Source organism: Rhamphochromis sp. 'chilingali' (genome assembly GCF_963969265.1).
Source record: "Rhamphochromis sp. 'chilingali' genome assembly, chromosome: 1".
In the NCBI taxonomy this organism is placed as follows: domain Eukaryota; kingdom Metazoa; phylum Chordata; class Actinopteri; order Cichliformes; family Cichlidae; genus Rhamphochromis; species Rhamphochromis sp. 'chilingali'.
The window spans coordinates 68,079,880-68,098,771 of NC_137929.1; the positions used below are offsets into that span (position 1 = coordinate 68,079,880).

General features: G+C 40.4%; 1 protein-coding gene and 1 long non-coding RNA gene across 2 annotated transcripts; one reads left to right on the forward strand and one right to left on the reverse strand.

The window, feature by feature from the left end:
* Positions 1-6,194: 6,194 nt before the first annotated feature.
* On the forward strand, positions 6,195-7,522 carry LOC308409946 (interferon-inducible GTPase 5-like; the record flags this gene model as incomplete). Its single annotated transcript, XM_080902940.1, has 2 exons — positions 6,195-6,750; positions 6,909-7,522. The coding sequence occupies 2 exons, from the start codon at positions 6,195-6,197 to the stop codon at positions 7,520-7,522; spliced, it is 1,170 nt and encodes a 389-aa protein (XP_080759066.1).
* Positions 7,523-13,506: 5,984 nt separating this feature from the next.
* On the reverse strand, positions 13,507-15,404 carry LOC308384786. Its single transcript, XR_013969398.1, has 5 exons — positions 15,336-15,404; positions 15,149-15,253; positions 14,878-15,033; positions 14,668-14,793; positions 13,507-13,611 (listed from the first exon to the last, which is right to left on the reverse strand). It is a non-coding gene; the product is annotated as an uncharacterized lncRNA (long non-coding RNA).
* Positions 15,405-18,892: the final 3,488 nt, after the last annotated feature.

The window sequence follows — 18,892 nt, forward strand, 5'->3', positions numbered from 1 at the left end:
TCAAGATTAGGCTCTCTATTCGGCACAGTGCTTTTGGAATGGCAGTGCAAGCAGGACACGTGCCCTTGGTGCACAGTCACTCAGATGCCCAGCAAATAAAATCCGGTCATTATTCTCTCCAGAGTTTTATCACATATTAATCATCCTATATGCTTGGAAAATAATTTCCTGGTGGCATTTTGGCACCAACAACCGGGGTGTTGTTCTTCTGTGTGAGTATCATGACTCACTCGATACAGCCTATCTCTGATAATTATGAAATGCAGTTAGGTCAGTGCTTTGTCAGGGTGCCCCATGTGACCTTAAATTTTTATCACCTGCTCACAAAGTGAGTGTTTCATCAGTTTCATGAGACTGCTTTAGTGGGAAATCACCTGTGGAGGCGGGGCCACACAGTAAACCCCTTTTGTGTCCTCCTCTCCCGAGTCAGCATTGGATGAGCTCGGGTCACAGATGAGTGCAGCACAGGCACTATGTGTCACTAACAGTTTATTAAACCCCGCCCAATCTGCCCCCAAAATTAGGGGATGCATCATGTGCAAACTAATTGGCGAGTATACCCATGGCACCTTACTGGCACGTGGTACGTCCATCCTGGACCGGGGGCTGGTGTCAAGAGGGTCAACAAGACAGGACAACTGCTCCACCTCTGTCAACAGGCACTCCTGATGCTGGTGTCCTGGCCCAGCCCAAATCCAGCACTCCTGTTGTAGCATTTGTGCAGTTCCCTGTGAGATAGGAGCAACTCCCTTAGTTACTAAAGACAGGAGAGAGTTGAAGGCCAGTAGTTGCAGCGGTTGCTTTGCAACTGGCGAAACTATAGTGCAGCGGATCAGACCCAGTAGCTCCCCCTTTGTGTGGCCAGGCTGTAGCCACCTGGCCTCTATACATACCGTATTTTCACGACCATAAGGCGCACTGTGCTAAAAGGCGCAGTCTCAGTTATGTGTGCCCTTACTGTATTTAACACACACATAAGGCGCACTGGATCATAGGGCGCATACAAGTACCGTATGCGTATTTAAAAATAAAGCGGGAGCAAACCTGAATTCGGTACCTTACTCACATTTCTATTGCCGGTAATCGTCATCATCAACAACACACAACCATACAAGTGTGCGTATTTAAAAATAAAGCAGGAGCAAAACTGAGTTTGGTACTCACATTTTTGATGGCCAGCTTTTCCTTATAATCCGCTGGAAGTTGCTGCGCTACCGTAGTCCTGGTCCGGATGGAAAAATGGCACCGTTTCATAAAACGAAAGCACCAAGACGGACCTCCTTGGAAATGTTCAATGTTCATCTCTTCAGCTAGTGAAACTGCTTTTAGCCGAATGGTGACCGTCGAAACGCTTCTCCAACTCGCTCTTTGCTCGATGATCCACCGCTCGAGTCTTTCCTCCAACTTGGGCCACCTCGCCTTATGTCCGTGGAAACTCAGCTGCGTTTTCTTGACCTGCCGGAGCTTGTTTTCCAGCTTCCTCCATTTGCGAACCATCGATTCATTAACCTTAAATTCTCTCGCCGCTGCTCGATTTCCATGTTCCTCCGCGTAGCTGATGGCCTTCAGTTTAAACTGTGCTTCATAAGCGTGTCTCTTTGCCATTTTCAGGGTTGTTAAAACAACGATGTCCTGCATAACGCACATACCTGTTCTTTTATACAGGTATGTGCGATTGTCCCGGTATATACGATCAACGCCCACACTTCACCCTTTAACGTTCTCATGGTGTTCTCTACTACGTCCTCCTTACAACACATAGGGCGCACCGCGCTATAGGGTGCGCCGCACTTTTTGAAGAAAATCTAAGACTTTTAAGTGCGCCTTATGGTCGTGAAAATACAGTAGCACCTTTTCCTCCGGTGAAAGTCCTGACACCCCTCCCCCACCCATACACTTTCACTCAAGACCAGGTTAAGAGACAAATGGAGTCTTCCATAAACTGTTCATGCTGAGTCTGAGTCTGCAGAGGGTCCCAGTGCTGTGGAAGACATCAGCCCTCGTCTCTGTACCAAAGACACCACGTCCCAGTGGTGCCCAGGATTACAGGCCTGTGGTACTGACCTCCCACAGTGAATATTATATATTTATTTTCAGGACTGCACATCACTAGTATGAATAACTGTGAATCACTTTATGGTAAATAACACACTATCTGCAAAAAACTGTGAAAGGATTCCAGACCCAAGTTTGTAGTTCAACAGACAAGTGATGACCTTTGACCTTCATCAGGTTTTATTTAATTGTGTTAAGAGAAAATCTCATATGCTCTTCATGCAGCTGAGTACATCGAGTGTTTAAAACAGAAGTTGTGCAGGTCTGAGATCAGCAGCTTTGTGAAACACCAAACTGAGGTCCTGTTAATGATGATATACAGTGACACAGTTACAGGGGTGATTAATCCTTTTGACTTTTTGTCTTTAACTTTATCAATAAAACAGCTGCAGCTTTCACTGACAGCACATGTGGTACTTTAACCTTTAATCTACTGTTTTCATCAGTTCATTTTGCAGTTAACATGTGAAGATGTTGGATGATCTGTCTGCTGTCATGGGTGATGCTGAGGTCTGAATCGCGATGTCTTCACGGGTGCTTCTCTGGCGCTGATAATTGGCGTCTGTTTTGTGTCAGTGACGTAAAAGACGGATTTAATAACCATTCAAAGAGCAGTCACTTTCTAAAACATCAGATATGTATCGGATTCAGTACCACATACGAAAGTGACCCAGATCGGATTTGAAAATATCGGATTTGTGTCGTTCCCACTGTCATACCATGATCGGATAAGGGTCTCATAGGGTCAAAAAAGTCGGATTTGATGCACTTCCGCGTGCAGTGTGAACGTAGCCAGAGCCTCCACATGTTCTCACTGTAATTTGCACGTCATGAATGAATTTATGCTTGCACTAATTTGAATGTTCGAAGGAAAATCGAACGCATTTTACTCACAGTACTTGCGCTGACTTACCTTTCTTTGAATGACGACGTATTCACAAATCTTCTACCCAATCTATGGTGAATTGGATGTGTCCCTCCAGAGATTTATATATGCAAAACTGGTTCACCTTGTACGCGCTGACTCCACAGACAAGGTACGAAAATATATCAGGCTACGTCAATAGTGGTAGTAGTAGTCTTCAGGGTTTCTACTCGGCCGTATTTCATACGGGTCCACATTTCCAATGCACGCTATTTTCTGTAAGTACCGTCTTTTTGCATCCTGATGCAATCTGTCTCTGTACCGTCCTTTTCTTTTTTTTTTTAAACTGCTTTTAAGCATGTTTCTAGCAACCATCCTTCCAACACAGTGTGTTTGTTTTGACACAGTTAAAAAGCTATGTAGGGAATAGGCAACAATATGTACAAATAAATGAATATAAATCTAATTTGTTGGATATAGCTTGTGGAGTACCTCAAGGTTCAGTACTGGGTCCAAAAATGTTTATTATGTACTTAAATGATATCTGCAGAGTATCGGAGATTTTAAAGTTTGTAATATTTGCAGATGACACAAATATACTGTGTTCAGGTGTGGAATTGCCACAGGTTTTGGAAATGATCACACAGGAATTAACGATATTAAAGAAGTGGTTTGATATAAATAAATTATCATTGAATCTCGATAAAACCAAATTTATGTTGTTTGGAAACCTAAAGAAAAACATCAAAGTAGAAATATGTGTTGACAATGTATATTTAGAAAGAGTAAATGAAATAAAATTTCTTGGGGTGATCATTGACCACAAGCACTGTTGGAGGCCACACATTACTTATGTTCGGGGGAAATTGGCACGGGGCATTGCCGTCCTGGGGAAAGCAAAGTATACGTTGGATCAGAAAGCACTGCACATTTTATACTGTGCTTTACTACTGCCATATATGAGCTACTGTGTAGAGGTCTGGGGAAACACATACAAAAGTAACACACAAAGAATAACTATAATATAGAAAAGGGCCATTAGATTAATAAATAATGTGAGGTACAGGGACCATACAAATGCACTCTTTGTCAAAATGCAAGCTATTAAATTCCAAGACTTGGTGAAGCTTAAAACAGCGCAAATAATGTATAAAGTAAGAAATAAATTGCTTCCCAAAGAAATCTGTAAATTGTTCATAGAAAGAGAAGGTGGGTATAACTTAAGAGGGAAATGGAATTTAAAAATACAAAGTGCTAGAACAACTTTAAGAACTATGTCAATCTCAATTGCAGGAGTTAAATTGTGGAACAGTCTAACAGAAGAAATAAAAGACAGTAAAAACATAAAACAGTTTAAAGTAAAATATAAAAACCTAATTTTAAATAAGTATAAGAATGAAGAAAACGAGGTTAACCCAGGACGGTAATGTTGCTGGTAATGGTGTTGTGGTTCTTTTTTGGTTTTTTTGATTTGGTTTGTTTGTTTTTCCATAACTTGTGTATCTGCAAATATACACATTCTGTATTTTTCATATGAAAGAAACTATACTGTGGTGGGGCTTGCTAATTTCTTGTTTTTGATTTATGTATGTTTTGTTTTGTTTTACTTTTGTTTAATATGTTGTTTGTTTAATTTAAGACAAAAAAAAAAATAAATGAATGAGAGGTAAAACTTGAGCGGGTGGGGACAAATAAGTAAATACTTCAGCCTACTCCTTTTCAAACAAATAATGGAATGATATTTTGTAATGATTGTGAAGGCACATGTTTGAAATAAAAATGAATTGAACTGAACTCGTGGCCCAGACCTATGGTGCCGCGCTCCCTCAATGCATTGCGGCGATACGTCAACTCCAAAGCGCTTTCGTTGAGTCACTTGCGGTATTTCAGACAATTCCTTTCCGTCAAGAGCCACTTGTTAATTTGTTGTGGACTTGTATTTTTAGTGTTTTCTGAAATGTTATTTTGTTATCAATTTTTTTATTTGTCTTTTTTTATGTAAAAGTGTTTTCGGAAAGGTTATTTTGTTGTTGATGTTGTAAATGTGATTTGCACTTCCCAGCCACTGTGAGTTAAGGATGGTAGTTACGGATTAGCTTAAAAACACGTTTAACTTACCGAAAAAGTGCAGCGTAGCCTCGGGTCCTTCTGTCGGCTAGTCCAGTTTACTGAAGAACACCTCAGGCTGTCAGGTTTGTTTTTTTTTTTTGCCTGTCCTGTTTTGCTCTTTTGCCATCAGAATTATTGTCTAAAGGCGAAGAAAGATGCCCAACGGATTTACTTTACCAAATGGACCATCCCAGCCTTGCCGTATTGGTCTATTTGATTCACCTTTTATTGTTTATTTTATTTTCACTTGCTGAATACGGGACAGACTTGTTCAGTCTGTCAGATTAAAACAGTCGGGCGTGTTTTCGTAGCGTAAACGCTGGCCCTTCTGTCACAGCCTACGCTAAATCTGCTATTCCCGGACAGAGATACGCAAGTTTCCTCGTGACTGCAGCTGTCAGTCAAAGCTGTTATGATGACGTTTCACCCCAATTTAACATCACCGCGGTAGGAATTAGAATCAAACTTATGGGAGAGGAGACCCCTTGGACATAAATCAGCGTGATGAGAACTATTGATAACAAAAGAAAGAATCTTTGGGAAAAAATTATCTGAGGAGAATTAATTTATTTTAGTCTGACCCCAGTCCCATCCGCTAACATGGAGGAGGCGGGGTTTATGACCTATACTGCAGCCAGACACCAGGGGGCGATAGAGACGTTTTGGCTTCATTTTTGGGGAGCTGTCGGTCGTCCATGTTTTCTACAGTCATTGGTCTAAACTCATTTACTAATAAACTAGGGCACCACTTTTTTTCTTCTCCACCCTGTGCTACCTTCACAGACCCATATCTCCATAGGAAATTACATTTCTCTCAGCAATTCACAATAAAAGAAAGATTTTTTTTTTAAACAATGCAAACATGTTTTCAATCACTGAACTTTGATATTTTTAAACTCTTCTTATCTATCTTAAAACAAATGAATTTATCTAAGGACAGTTTTCGTGTTCATCAGTTCCAGAGTGAATATTCACTAAAAATTCTGAGCTTAATACTTAAAAAGTCTGACAGTTTTACTCTCCCCCCAAAAATAAAAACAAAAACATGTGATCTATGATTTTAAGCGATAACATTGAATAGAAGTAGATACTCTATATACATATTCTTTAGTTGAAGACAAAAGTGACATTTTCTCAGGTTTTCTTCTTCTGTTTAAGGATCAGCATGGAGGATCTAAATGATTTGAATCCAGAAGAAATTCCTGGAGTTAGAGAAGACCTGGAAAACGACACTGCTGCAGCAGCCGCAAGGATTCAAGAATACTTAGAAACACTAAATAATATTCCACTAAATATCGCCATCACAGGAGAAACTGGAGCTGGTAAATCCACCTTTGTTAATGCCCTCAGAGGGCTGTCCAATGATGATGAGAAAGCTGCGCCTACTGGTATTACAGAATCAACCTTAGAGTGTACGCCATATCCCCATCCAAACTATCTCAATGTTACTTTATGGGATATTCCTGGAATCGGCACCACCAAGTTTCCAGCTGATAAGTACCTGAAGCTTGTTGGATTTGAGAAGTTTGACTTCTTCATCATCATCTCAGGCATTCGCTTTACAGAAAATGACGTGAAACTTGTAAAAGAGATTGAGAGGATGGAGAAAAAGTTCTACTTTGTTCTCTCAAAAATTGACAACGATATACGAGCTGAGAGAAGAGAGACAGACTTCAGTGAAGAGGAGACTCTTAAAGTAATCAGAGAAGACTGCGTTCACAGTGAGTGTCTCATCACTGAAATCTCAGTGATATCTGAGATTCACTTTTAAAAAACATTCAGATCCAAGTTTTTAATTATTTGTTGTTGTTTTTATAGGACTTCACATTATATGCATTTTTTTTACATTATCTTTATGTGTGTTTCTTCTGTGACACAGGAGTTGCACAGTTAGGCATCGAGTCTCCAAAGGTCTTCCTGGTGTCTAGCTTTGAGCTCCACCTGTATGACTTCCCTCTCTTGCAGCAGACCTTAGAGAGAGACCTTCCTAAGAACAAGAGGGACACTCTGCTGTTTGTCATGCCCAACATCAACCCAGAGATCATCATCAAGAAGAAGGAAGCTTTTCAGAACAAAGTATATTACTACGCTACTCTGTCTGCAGTTGGATCAGCTGTTCCACTTCCTGGGCTTTCTATGGTTGTTGATCTTGCTGTGCTGGTTAGTGCTGTCACAGAATATGTTTTCGCGTTTGGTCTCAATGTGTCATCTCTGAAGAGACTTTCTGCCAGAACAGGTGTGCCATACGCTGATCTGTGTGCTGTCATCAATTCACCACTGGCTGCAGCAGAAATAACTAAAGAGCGCGTCCAGCAGGCACTGACCGAACTTAAACACAGAGCTACAAGAACTGCAGCATCCAGATATATTCCAATTTTTGGAATCCCATTAGCATTGATTTTCTCTTTCAACGAAAACTGCAAAACTCTGGAATTGATCCTTGATGAGCTTGCTGATGATGCTCAGAGGGTGTTCGAAAGAGCTTTAGTCTGAATACATCAGCGTGAATTTGAAAGTAAAAGATGAGTAATGAATCATCAAATATAAATATACTGAAACCTGTAGTCCGTACATAGCTTGTACACTCGCTACAGCTATACCCTGTACATACTTATAGTATACTCATAACATACCATGTATATTGTAACATACCTATAATAGAGCTATATTCTGTATTATATCTATATTATCGCTAAAGAACTTTCTGAATGGATGCAAACTGCATTTCGTTGCCTTGTACTTGTGACATGTGCAATGACAGTAAAGTTGAATTCTATTCCATTCTATTCTAAACCAAATCACGTTGCACTTGTACGTTTGAGCCATAATCATGCTATAGTTAATAAGTGTATCAAAGGCCTCAGCAAGTCTCATTTCTTCTCATTAAATCAATACAGGAACAAATGCGATTTTATTAATCAGATAAAAACTGTTAGGAAGAGCTACTAACTTTTTTTTCTAATCTTTTGGTGATTTGATTTGGTGATGTCATTACTTTTTACAGATCAGGTCATGTGTTAGTTACTCCTGAAACATCATCATCTGAACTTCTTTTATTTGATTTACTTTGTGATGAAACTCTTTTTTGTTATCATATCATAGCTTACAGCATAATAAATACTTTTACTGCAGCGTGTTTGATGATGAACAGAGATGTGTGGAACAGGAACTAAGCTGTGGTGTTTTTGTCCTGTTGTTTTTTTTTCTTTGGGTTTTTTTTATGTTTACTTATAAGATTTTAAATTCAAAATTACACCACACCAAATCACACCAGACGAAAGAAACAAATTTTAAAACAAAACATCCAAACACAGAGAAAGGAAATCAAAAAAACCCACACTAGTTAGTCAGTCCAAATCAAAAGTAAAGACAAACCCTAGAGTCTGAAGAAGATGATCTTATGCGTGAAGTTAGACAAGGCAACAAAGAGTTCACTGAGTCGAAAAGATGTGGGGAACAAGTCCAGGATGGAATCAGGGTCCGGCAGAAGTGCGGTTTCATATAAACGTAAAGTGCAGTCAAATAGGTTAAAGATTATGTTGAATCCCCGTTAATATGATTGAAGAAAGGGCCCCAGTTTTCGACAAATTTAATGTAAGTGTCATCCAGACAATAAAGCACCTCTTCAACATACAAACATGCAATCATCTCAACCAAACCCAAAAAAGGGACATTTCCAGGAACTAAGAATAAACCTTTTAGCTACAATCATGCCAAACATAAAGGTTTTCTAAAGAGGATGTCTAAGTGCCAGTGAGATTAGGGACCAGCTTATCACGGCAACTATACCATCTGCCTTTAATTTTAAGCCATAAATCATTTATCGGTTATTTATTTATATAGCACATTTAATTATGACAGCAATGTTGACCAAAGTGCTGTACAATGTCTAGGGCGTGCATGTAACTATTTACACTGACCACAGCAGCCTCAAGTGGTTGATGTCTTGACCAAATCCCCGCAGGCTTGCTCGGTGGTCTCTTTGCCTTCATGACTTTGACTTCAGCATTATCCACAAACCTGGAGAACGTAATCAGGCGCCCAATACCCCTTCACGTAATCCCCTCCCAGATGTGGATGCCCCTATCGATCTTCTCCCTCCCTATGTGTGATTGGAAGCATGGACCTTCGTGCTCTATCTTCTGTAATTGTTTTGGACCGCCCGCATGTTCGTCAATTGCAGCTTGAGGACCCAGCCACAGGCTCATTGCTCCATCAGCTGGAAAGTGACCAACAAACTGAGGAGGATAATCATCTGAAGAAGTACGTTGTACACGATGGCCTCCACTCACTCAAGCAGATTAAACTGTTTGCTCTGTATAGGAATTTCTTTCACTTATGTATTAATCACATTATTGTATGATGCCTTGGTGCCACTGGATTTTAACATGTCTGACACTCATACGTTAATAGGGGGTGTAGTAAGGAAGTTGGGGGAAGCAGACAACTCCACAGGAAGAGTCTTTTGTCTCTTCGAGGACTCTGGTAAGTAGCAAGGGAGTGTGAACCTTAAGGTGTGAAACAGCTGTGTAGTGCCTTTTGTTCCTGGAGAAGGTATTTAACTGAGAGCCATGCTAGGCTCGAGAGACTCTGCTGACCGTCTGTCCCGCGGACATGCAGGGACTTCATCAAGCTTGGTTGTCTGTTCTTTGTGTGTTTAATTAAAGAATGTTAGCTACCGCTCATCGCTCGTCTGCAGGCTTTATTTAAGTGGAAAACGTCCACAACAGCTCCTACTGCACTCCTTGGTTATCTGCTCAAGTATTACCACGATCATCCTACAGCCGGACATCTGGGCATTGCAATAACGCTGGCATGCTTGCTTCTCACATTCTTCTGGCAAAAACATGAACTATGATGTGAAAAAGTATGTGGTCTCATGCTTTTTGTGTCAAGCCACAAAGCCAACTCAAAGAAAAACAGCAGACCTTATAGTCCCTATCCAACCACAAAGACCATGGGAGTACACGTGTGTAGACTATGTTGGCCCACTGCCCCGCACACAAAGAGGGAATGCTTATATCCTTGTTTTTGTGAACTATTTCTCCAAATGGATCAAAGTGAGTGCTGTAAGAGAAGCCACTGCTCAGGTTGCTGCTAACAAGTTCATTACTGACATTTTTGCTCGATCTTACCTTGTTTCTGATAGGGGAACACCTTTCATCAGTAAACTATTTGAGCATGTTGTGCTAACATTTGGAACTGAACACAGACTAACAACTGCGTACCATCCTCAAACTTATGCAACTGATCGTGTAACTCACACTTTGAAGACAGCCATTCGAGCATATGTTGGGGATAAGCACGCTTCATGGGACAAATATCTTCCCCAGATCTGTTTTGCACTGTGTACTGTGCCTCACAAGAGCACAGGCCTGAGACCATCTATGATGCTCTATGGGCGAGAGTTGGACACGCCCTAGGACCTCATTACTCAGCCCTCCTGGGAAGGACTGAATGACCCTGAAACGTCTTACTCAGATAACCTGAGAGCTTCACTTCAGGATGGTCATGATCAGGGTTAGGGTTAACTAGTACAAGCATGGTGCTTGTAGAGAGTCATAAACGACAAAAGCATTTCTATGATCTGAGATGTCGCCTGGTCTCTTATGAAGTTGGAGACCTAGTCAGAGTAAAGTTGCACCCCAAATCAGATGCATCATCCAACTTTTCTGCGAAGTTGCCCCCCCCTTTACACTGGTCCCTACTCTATCTCCAAGAGGATGTGTGGTGCAAATTACTGTCTCACCACAGTGGACACTGGAGAGAATGTTGCAAACCTGCAACTATTCTACACCTGGGCCATAGCTTTATCTGGCAAATATACAAATCTAAAGGCTTCGTAAGCTTTGGATCTCAGTCTTCCAGATAGCAGCTTGTCTCCTGCTCTTTCAGACCCAGACCGTAGTGACTTTGATGCTGTTGATAAAAACACTGTCTCTCCTGCTGATACTGTGAGCGTACTGATACTGTCCCACTTTTCTTGGACTGGAACTCTTCGCAAGAGTCTGCTGACATTGCTCTGGAGACAGCGGTTAACAGCTTACCTCCTGATGACAGTGGGTGTGCTTTTGGAGGTTCTTATAACCTCAGACCGAGACGTTCATACATTGTTTTAGTAAGTATCCAAAACATACATGTTTCATTATATAATTTTTTCAAGGGATCTTATATCTGTTTTCACACTTATATGCTTTTCATACAAGTTTCACACAAGACAGATACAAACTTTATAAGATTTATATATATATCTTTTCCAAAATGGAAAAGCTTGTCCTGCGTGCAACTTGTTCAAAATGCAGCCACAATATTATATTTATTGGCTTTTGGTCCCACTAGTAGTCAAGCACATTATGGGGAGCTGCTATAAATATTAGATGTCATCTGAGCGTCCCTGAATTGCTCACCTGTTGTCATTTTGTTGTCATCCGGCTTTTCGGTCACTCAACTTCCCCCGATGTTACAGGTAGGAGTTGCATACATTTTGCTCCTGCCTTAGCCTGGAGCTAAGGCAGGAGAATTGGTAGTACTCATGTTGTGTTGTTCGTGTTACAGAGATCATCCATGGATTACCTTCCTAAAGCCTAAATCGTGTCTGGTATGTGTTTATTTGGTGCCATGCGTACATTATTTCACTCTGTGGTAAATCTAGAGTAAATACTAGATGTAAATACTTCAAAATATACGCCGTTCAATAGTTGACTTTAATCTTACAGAGAATGTGATGATTTTATGGATAATTAAAGTCAGTCCTATATCCACAAACACAAGAGGCTGAAAGTCAGTGATGCTGCTCGGTTTGCAGTCCTGAATTTCACGGCACAAGCAGGATCCACTGCACTGTCAATGTTATATTGCTGCCTCTGTTCGGTGGTGTCGAGCCAAACGGACTTTAACGTGTGTTTGAACGAGCTGACGGTTCACTCGTTAAGCTGAAAGAAAGATGCTTTAATCACAGGAGTCACACATGTGTCCACTGCACCATCTGGGAACTCTTCTTGTTTCGTAATAACACAAACACTAAATCCTCCTTCTCTTGTGCTGTTTTGTAGCAGTGTATACTAGTGATGGGATTTCTGACTCTTTTTAGAGATCCGGCTCTTTCGGTTCGGCTCACTAAAAAGAGCCGGCTCTTTCGGCTCTGAACCGGCTCTTCAGGTTGTTTTGTTGCTTTAATTAATTTGTTATTAACAATAATATAAAATTATGCACAAAAGGAATTACTAACGTAAAAAAATTTTGGTTTTATTTATATATGTTTATCATATAAATATATACGGTGGCCCCTAGAGACAAAACACGTACAAACTCCAAAACACATTTCTAGCATGAACTGAACTTCCAAAGCAGAGCTACTAGATCACTTAAATTACACAATTGAAAGCATGTGTGTATTGTTTGTGTATTTATACACAGGCACTCATATATATTCAAATAATTTAAAAGCAATGTTCATTTACCTGTTACTACCACACACCAAATCTGGTCGTTGGTACTTGCTGGCTTGTGTAGCCACGAGGTAACAAAAGCTCAACACTGCGCCCAGCATCCTGGAGCACTTCTGTTGTCTTTTGTACGTGTTTTGAGTTTTTATGTGCTTCTGAGTTTTTACGTGTTTTTACGTGCTTTGGAGTTTTTACGTGTTTTTACGTGCTTCGGAGTTTGTACGTGCTTCAGAGTTCGTACGTGATTTGAAGTTTGTATGTGCTTTGTCTGTAGGGGCCACCGTAAATATATTTTTATTTATTCACTCCACATAAAATGTAATAAATAAATCATATAATACAAAAATCAACTATTCACATTTCAACTTTTAACTATTTAAATTTTCAGCTTTTTCCTTTTACAAATTTAAAGTGAAACAACACAAAACACTGCAAACCACAACACAATTAAATATAAATTTTTAATTTTAATAAATTTAACATTTTCTTTTTTTTTTCTGCCCATTCTGTTGGTTTTTGTTTTTTGCCCTTCTCCCCCGTCCCTCTTCTCAGCTATTTCTCTCTCCCTCTTTCTTTCTCCCCTTCTTTCCCCCAGTCAAGTCTGTCCCGTATTCAGCAAGTGAAACTAAAATAAACAATAAAAGGTGAATCAAATGGACCATTATGGCAAGGCTGGGATGGTCAATTTGGTAAAGTAAATCCGTTGGGCATCTTTCTTTGCCTTTAGACAATAATTCTGATGCAAAAGAGCCAAACGGGACAGGCAAAAGAAAAAGAAAAAGAAAATAATCATTTACTTACTGATTAACTTAACATTGTTCATATTGTGCAATATAATGTTAATATTTACCTGAGGTTATTATTGCTGCAGATGACACTCCACTTTGGTCTTTCTTGTTGTTATCTAAGACCATATGAGAAATAAATAAATACCACTCCACCTTAAAGTTCTTTGAACTTGTGTATTTTTACTACAGCTGCTGGTTTCCAGTTACCAGATCTGGGTATCGTGTCTTCAAAGAGAGTTGACTGATGAAAAGTGAGCCTCTTCAAGCATCTGGTTTGGTGAATCACCCTTTTTTCTGAACTCTTATTCACAGTCTTTGCTGTGTCTTGGCTTACATAGGCCTGCTGCATCTGAAAAATGATGATCGACAAAGAAAAACAAGGTTACTTTAGCTCATCTAGATGTAATGTTCAGATTTGTTATGTAACAACTGGAATTTGGTGTTGTAATCGTAATGAGCTCATCGCCGTTTCCCTGTCCTGTACATATAACACACAGAAATGCAAGAAGAAGAAAAAAATTATAAACCAGTTTCATGTTGGTGTTGATGGTTTTAGAAACAAATCAAACTGCAAGGAATGAACTTTAGCCCCCTATTTGTGAGTAAAAGCATTTTGTAATAGTGCACCACTATAAGTGCCTGTGCTGATTTGTTAGCAAATAGTTTTTGGACCGTCCAAGTCCTCAGAACTCACTGCTGGTATTGTACATACACCAGCACGATCATTAGATTTACTGCAGCTTTCTACTCCTCCTCATGACCTCACTAAAAATGGACTGCAGCTAACTCACCTCTTCCTCAAACACATCTTTTCTGAATTGTCTTTGAATTTATCTGGTGAAGGTTTCCCATCATGTTCCATCCTCTTCGAATAAGCTGAGTTCTTCTTCTTCTGGTTCCTCCCTTTAGGGGTCACTACAGTGGATCATCTGCCTCCATCTTATCCTATCCATAGCCGCCTCCTCGTTCATACCAACCCTATCTATATCCTCCATCACTATATCCTTGAACTCCCTCTAAGGGCTTGCTCTTTCCCTCCTGCCTGGCAGCTCCATATGGAACAATATATTCACTATGCCTCTTCTACATATGTCCAAATCATGTCAGCTTTGCCTCTCTAACTTTGTGTCCAAACCACTCAACATGAGCTGTCTCTCTGATGCACTCATTTCTAATCTTCTCCATTCTGGTCACTCCCAAACAAAATCTTAGCATCTTGAGCCCTGCCATCCCCTGCCTGGCCTTTTGCACTGCTTGTTGCTTTGGATGCTTGACTCCAGGTATTTAAACTCATGTACCTTCAATACCTTTACTCCTTGCATATTTCATATGAGCTGACCATCTGACGTCAAAGAATACAAAGACATATTTTGTTGAATGCATTGAAACAGAGGACAATTTTTACCTTTTCCATGGCCACTTTGTGAATCATTTGTCCCAAATGTTCTGCTTCATCCTTTGAATCATCTTTAGATTCATCCTATGTGAGTCTGCTATCATGTGTCCCATCCTCTTCAGATGCTGCCGCCATCTGTTTTCAGAGAAGACAACAATATGTTTGGCTCATTTTTGATGGATTGATTGTGGAAGCACCGAAACTGAGGATGAATTTCACCTCTCTTTGTGGCATAGGACACCCAGTTTTGTTTTTCATGGCTACCTTAGGAATCCTTTTACGTTCTTGTTCTTCCTCCTCTTCTGAATAGCCTTCAGATTCATCCTGTGTGGGTTTCCAGTCATCTGTCCCATCATCTTCAGATGAGCTCACAGACTGCTTTTAGAGCAGAAAAATATATATTTTACTCATTTTCCATGGATGTTTGGAAACAAAACACTTACATCTGTAACTGCAGGAGAAGAAACTCTGCTGGATTTTTCCTGCCCACCTTAGGAACCCATTCCCTCGCTTCATCCTCCTCCTCCTCTTCTGGATTGTCTTCTTGTGTGAGTTTCCCCACATCTGTCCTATCATTTTTGTAAAAGACCACCATCTGATTTTAGAAAAGTAAAAAGCTAAAAGATTAGTAATCAGTGAAAACACTAAAAACAAGTACAAGAACATACATTACATACTTTTCTCTTGCGCAACTGGTATGTCACTTTTTGTAGATGCTCCACCCCCTTTTTCAAATCCTGTTTAGTTTCGTTTATTGTGGCTCCGGCACTACCGGCACCCTCACCCTGACCTGGGCTCACCATCTGTTTATGGTACAAATTAAATATGTTTTGTTCATGATGGAGTAAATGATTATATATGAAAGAAGTGCAACCAATCAAAACTCTTACCAAGGGAATCAGGGCACACATACCTTGTTACTGCTACACTGGAAGAGCGTTCTGTCTAAAAGCTCCTCTGTTCCTGATGACTGCTGCTCTTCCTTTTCAGATCCTTCACTGTCCTCGTCCTGCACAGATCCTCTGTCCTCTCTCCTTTTCCTTTTCCTTGCTGCATATTTTGCAATTGCATTGGTGGTCAGTGCTCAGCTCTGGAGTGTGTCCTCTGCAGGGTCCTCAGCTGTGCAAAGCAATATTACTAAATATGAATAAATGTAAGTGTATAGATAAATATATGACTTCACTTTAGCTTATTTAAATAACCTTGATAAAATCTTTTGGCTGTGATGGCATCATGGCACATAAATGTTGCCACTCTGTCGTAAAATTTACGTCCCAACTGTCGCTTGGCCTGAAAGAATAATGTTTTAAAAAGAAACCACATGAATAAAACCCATGACACTTTAACCTACTTCATTGTGTGTCAAAAAATAAAAATGAAAGGTTTTCTCACGTAAGTGCTACAGGAGGAACGTAGCATGTTGAAGGTGGGGGCAATCCCCAGATTCATCATCTCCCAGGCTGCCTTGAAAAATACCGGTAGTCTATGAAGAACACCTCCACTAGAACTGTGGAAAAAAGTCGGTGCCTCCGAACAGCCTTCAACATACTCTGTGATATGATTGTAACGCTGCAACCAGGTATACTCATTCTTGTACAGGGGGACAGCTGCTTGCCCATGGTATCTTTGAGTTTTGTGCTGTTTAACCTAATACATGAAAAGACATGTTTATTCAACTGAATAAAAAAATGTCTATGTATACTTAGATTTATATAGTTTTAGTACATACACGGATGATGCGGGCACCCTGCTTAGTTTTTTCTGCCATTTCAACCTCAAAAAAAGAGAGAAAGAAGGAAAAAAAATCATTATGACGCTATAATTTGAGATACAATAAATAAAATAAGTTTTTGTACAAAGTATCGGTATCGGATCAGTATCGTCGATACCACCCTGAATATTACTTGGTATCGGATCGGAAAGGAAATCAGTGGTATCGCACATCACTATATAAAACCAGTGCTGTTTTTCAAGGTGGTCAGAACCGTTTTTAAACACGTGCACTATCCTGTTGGAGCTGTCAGCTGTGCACGCAGTCTGTCAAATCAAATCACTTTTATTGTCACATCACATGTGCAGGTACATTGGTACAGCACATGCGAGTGAAATTCTTGTGTGCGAGCCCCACAAGCAACAGAGTTGTGCAAAATACAATAATGTAAACAAGCAAAATATACGAATGGCTAAATCTGAAACTAATAAATATATGTACAATATATAATACCATATGCAAAAAAAATAATTCTGGATGTGTATACTAAAAGTTTTTCTACGTGTGTGTGTGTGTGTGTGTGTGTGTGTGTGTGTGTGTACACATATTTTACAAATTAAATAGAGTAAACAATAAAATAAAATATATAAAAATATACAGAGTTGAGACATATGCAAACAGTGGCATTACTGTACAGTATGTAGTGCATAATGTTGAAGTTCCAGTAGTCAAGCTGAGGTGTCTATGAAGTGTTCAGCAGTCTGATGGCCTGGTGGAAGAAGCTGTCTCTCAGTCTGCTGGTTCGGGACCGGATGCTGCAGAACCTCCTTCCTGATGGAAGCAGTCTGAACAGTTTATGGCTGGGGTGACTGGAGTCCTTGATGATCCTCCCCGCTTTCCTCAGGCAGCGCTTCCTGTAGATGTCTTGGAGGGAGGGAAGCTCACCTCCAATTATCAATTGTCAAAGCCCCCATGTTTGACATGTAAAGTATGTGAAGGGAGCAAAGAGTAATTCAATTAGTATTCTAGACAAATAGCTGCCGTTTGTCCTCAGGCTCCTCAATGAGAGAAAGGAGCCTGTTTTGCAAAATGCGCTGGAGGATTCCTTAAGAACATGAAACATGGGGAAACACTGGTTTGTGTTTTATTGAAAGAAAGGAGACAATTAAAACCACCTATTAACATAACTAATAGATTAAGAAGAAGTAAAAACACTACAAGTCAATTCAAGTAAAATAAATCTGAGGTTTAGGGATGATTCAGATTATTCACAATGCAAACACGTCACACACACAACATACCTTTCTTAAAATAGCCTCTGAAGTGAACTCCAACACCCACGATGACAGCTGCAACTACAGCCAGGACACCCAGAGCCACTGGGACACTGATGGGAACTTATAACACAATGAAAACATGAACATTACATGATGTTAACATAAAATGATTAACACTCTGTGACACTACATGTGATTTTGAATCTCTTTGCACTGACCTCCACCTTTGACCCGCTGAACCTGCAGTTCCACTCTTGACTGACCCAGTTCTACTCCAAACTTACGGATGGTGCAGGTGTAGCTGCCGCTGTCAGACAGCTGAAGCTTTTTCAGAGTGAGACTGAGGTCTCCGGTTTCCAGAGCGTCAGGATTCATGGATGTTCGGCCGCTGAACTGGTCAGTTTGGTTCTGAAAGTCAGAGCCCGTCCTCTTAAACCTGATGGATCTGAGCGGTGGTCCTGCAGAACACATGGGTCCTGATAAAACGCAGACCTGACCCGCAGACATAGATTAGGACAAATTACTCTTCACACACACACACACACACACACACACACACACACACACACACACACACACACACACACACACACACCCTGACACTAAAACCACATTTTGAGCCACAAAAATGCCTTTAAACTTGTGGGGACGGGCAGTTTTGTCCCCATAGAGCTGCTGGTCCCCACAAGTATAAAACATTCCAATTTTTGGTCCCCACAAAGATGTGTAAACAGGTACACACACACAGCCAAACTCAGTGATCGACATCTCTGATCCTCACAGGAAACTCAGGACTGTGTTTAAAGTGCAGCATGTGAGGGCTGACCTTTGACCCGGTGTTGAGACTGAAGGTTAACTGAGGTTAGAAACAGCTGAGAAGGAACCTCTGTACGTGTGTGTGAGAGAGATTCATCAACAGAGGTCAGAATTACATTTTAAATGTGTAAAGAAGATGCTGCTGTTTCAAACGCACTATTCACACACACACATCTGCTCACATCTGTTGGAAAAGATCTTGTCAGACAAACGAGTGTGTGTCTAATTCAATTAGGCTGCTGTGAATTTCACACTTCATCAACACACACACATTTGCACCAGATGTGTGTGAAGAATCAGTTTGTGTTGAACATGTTTCACCTTCATGCAACCTCACAGACAAGGGAGGAGGAAACGTGGCGGCAGGAATCAAGGAGACACATGGAGGAGACAGAAAAGAAGAGATTAAAGAAGAGTGAAATTATTGAGG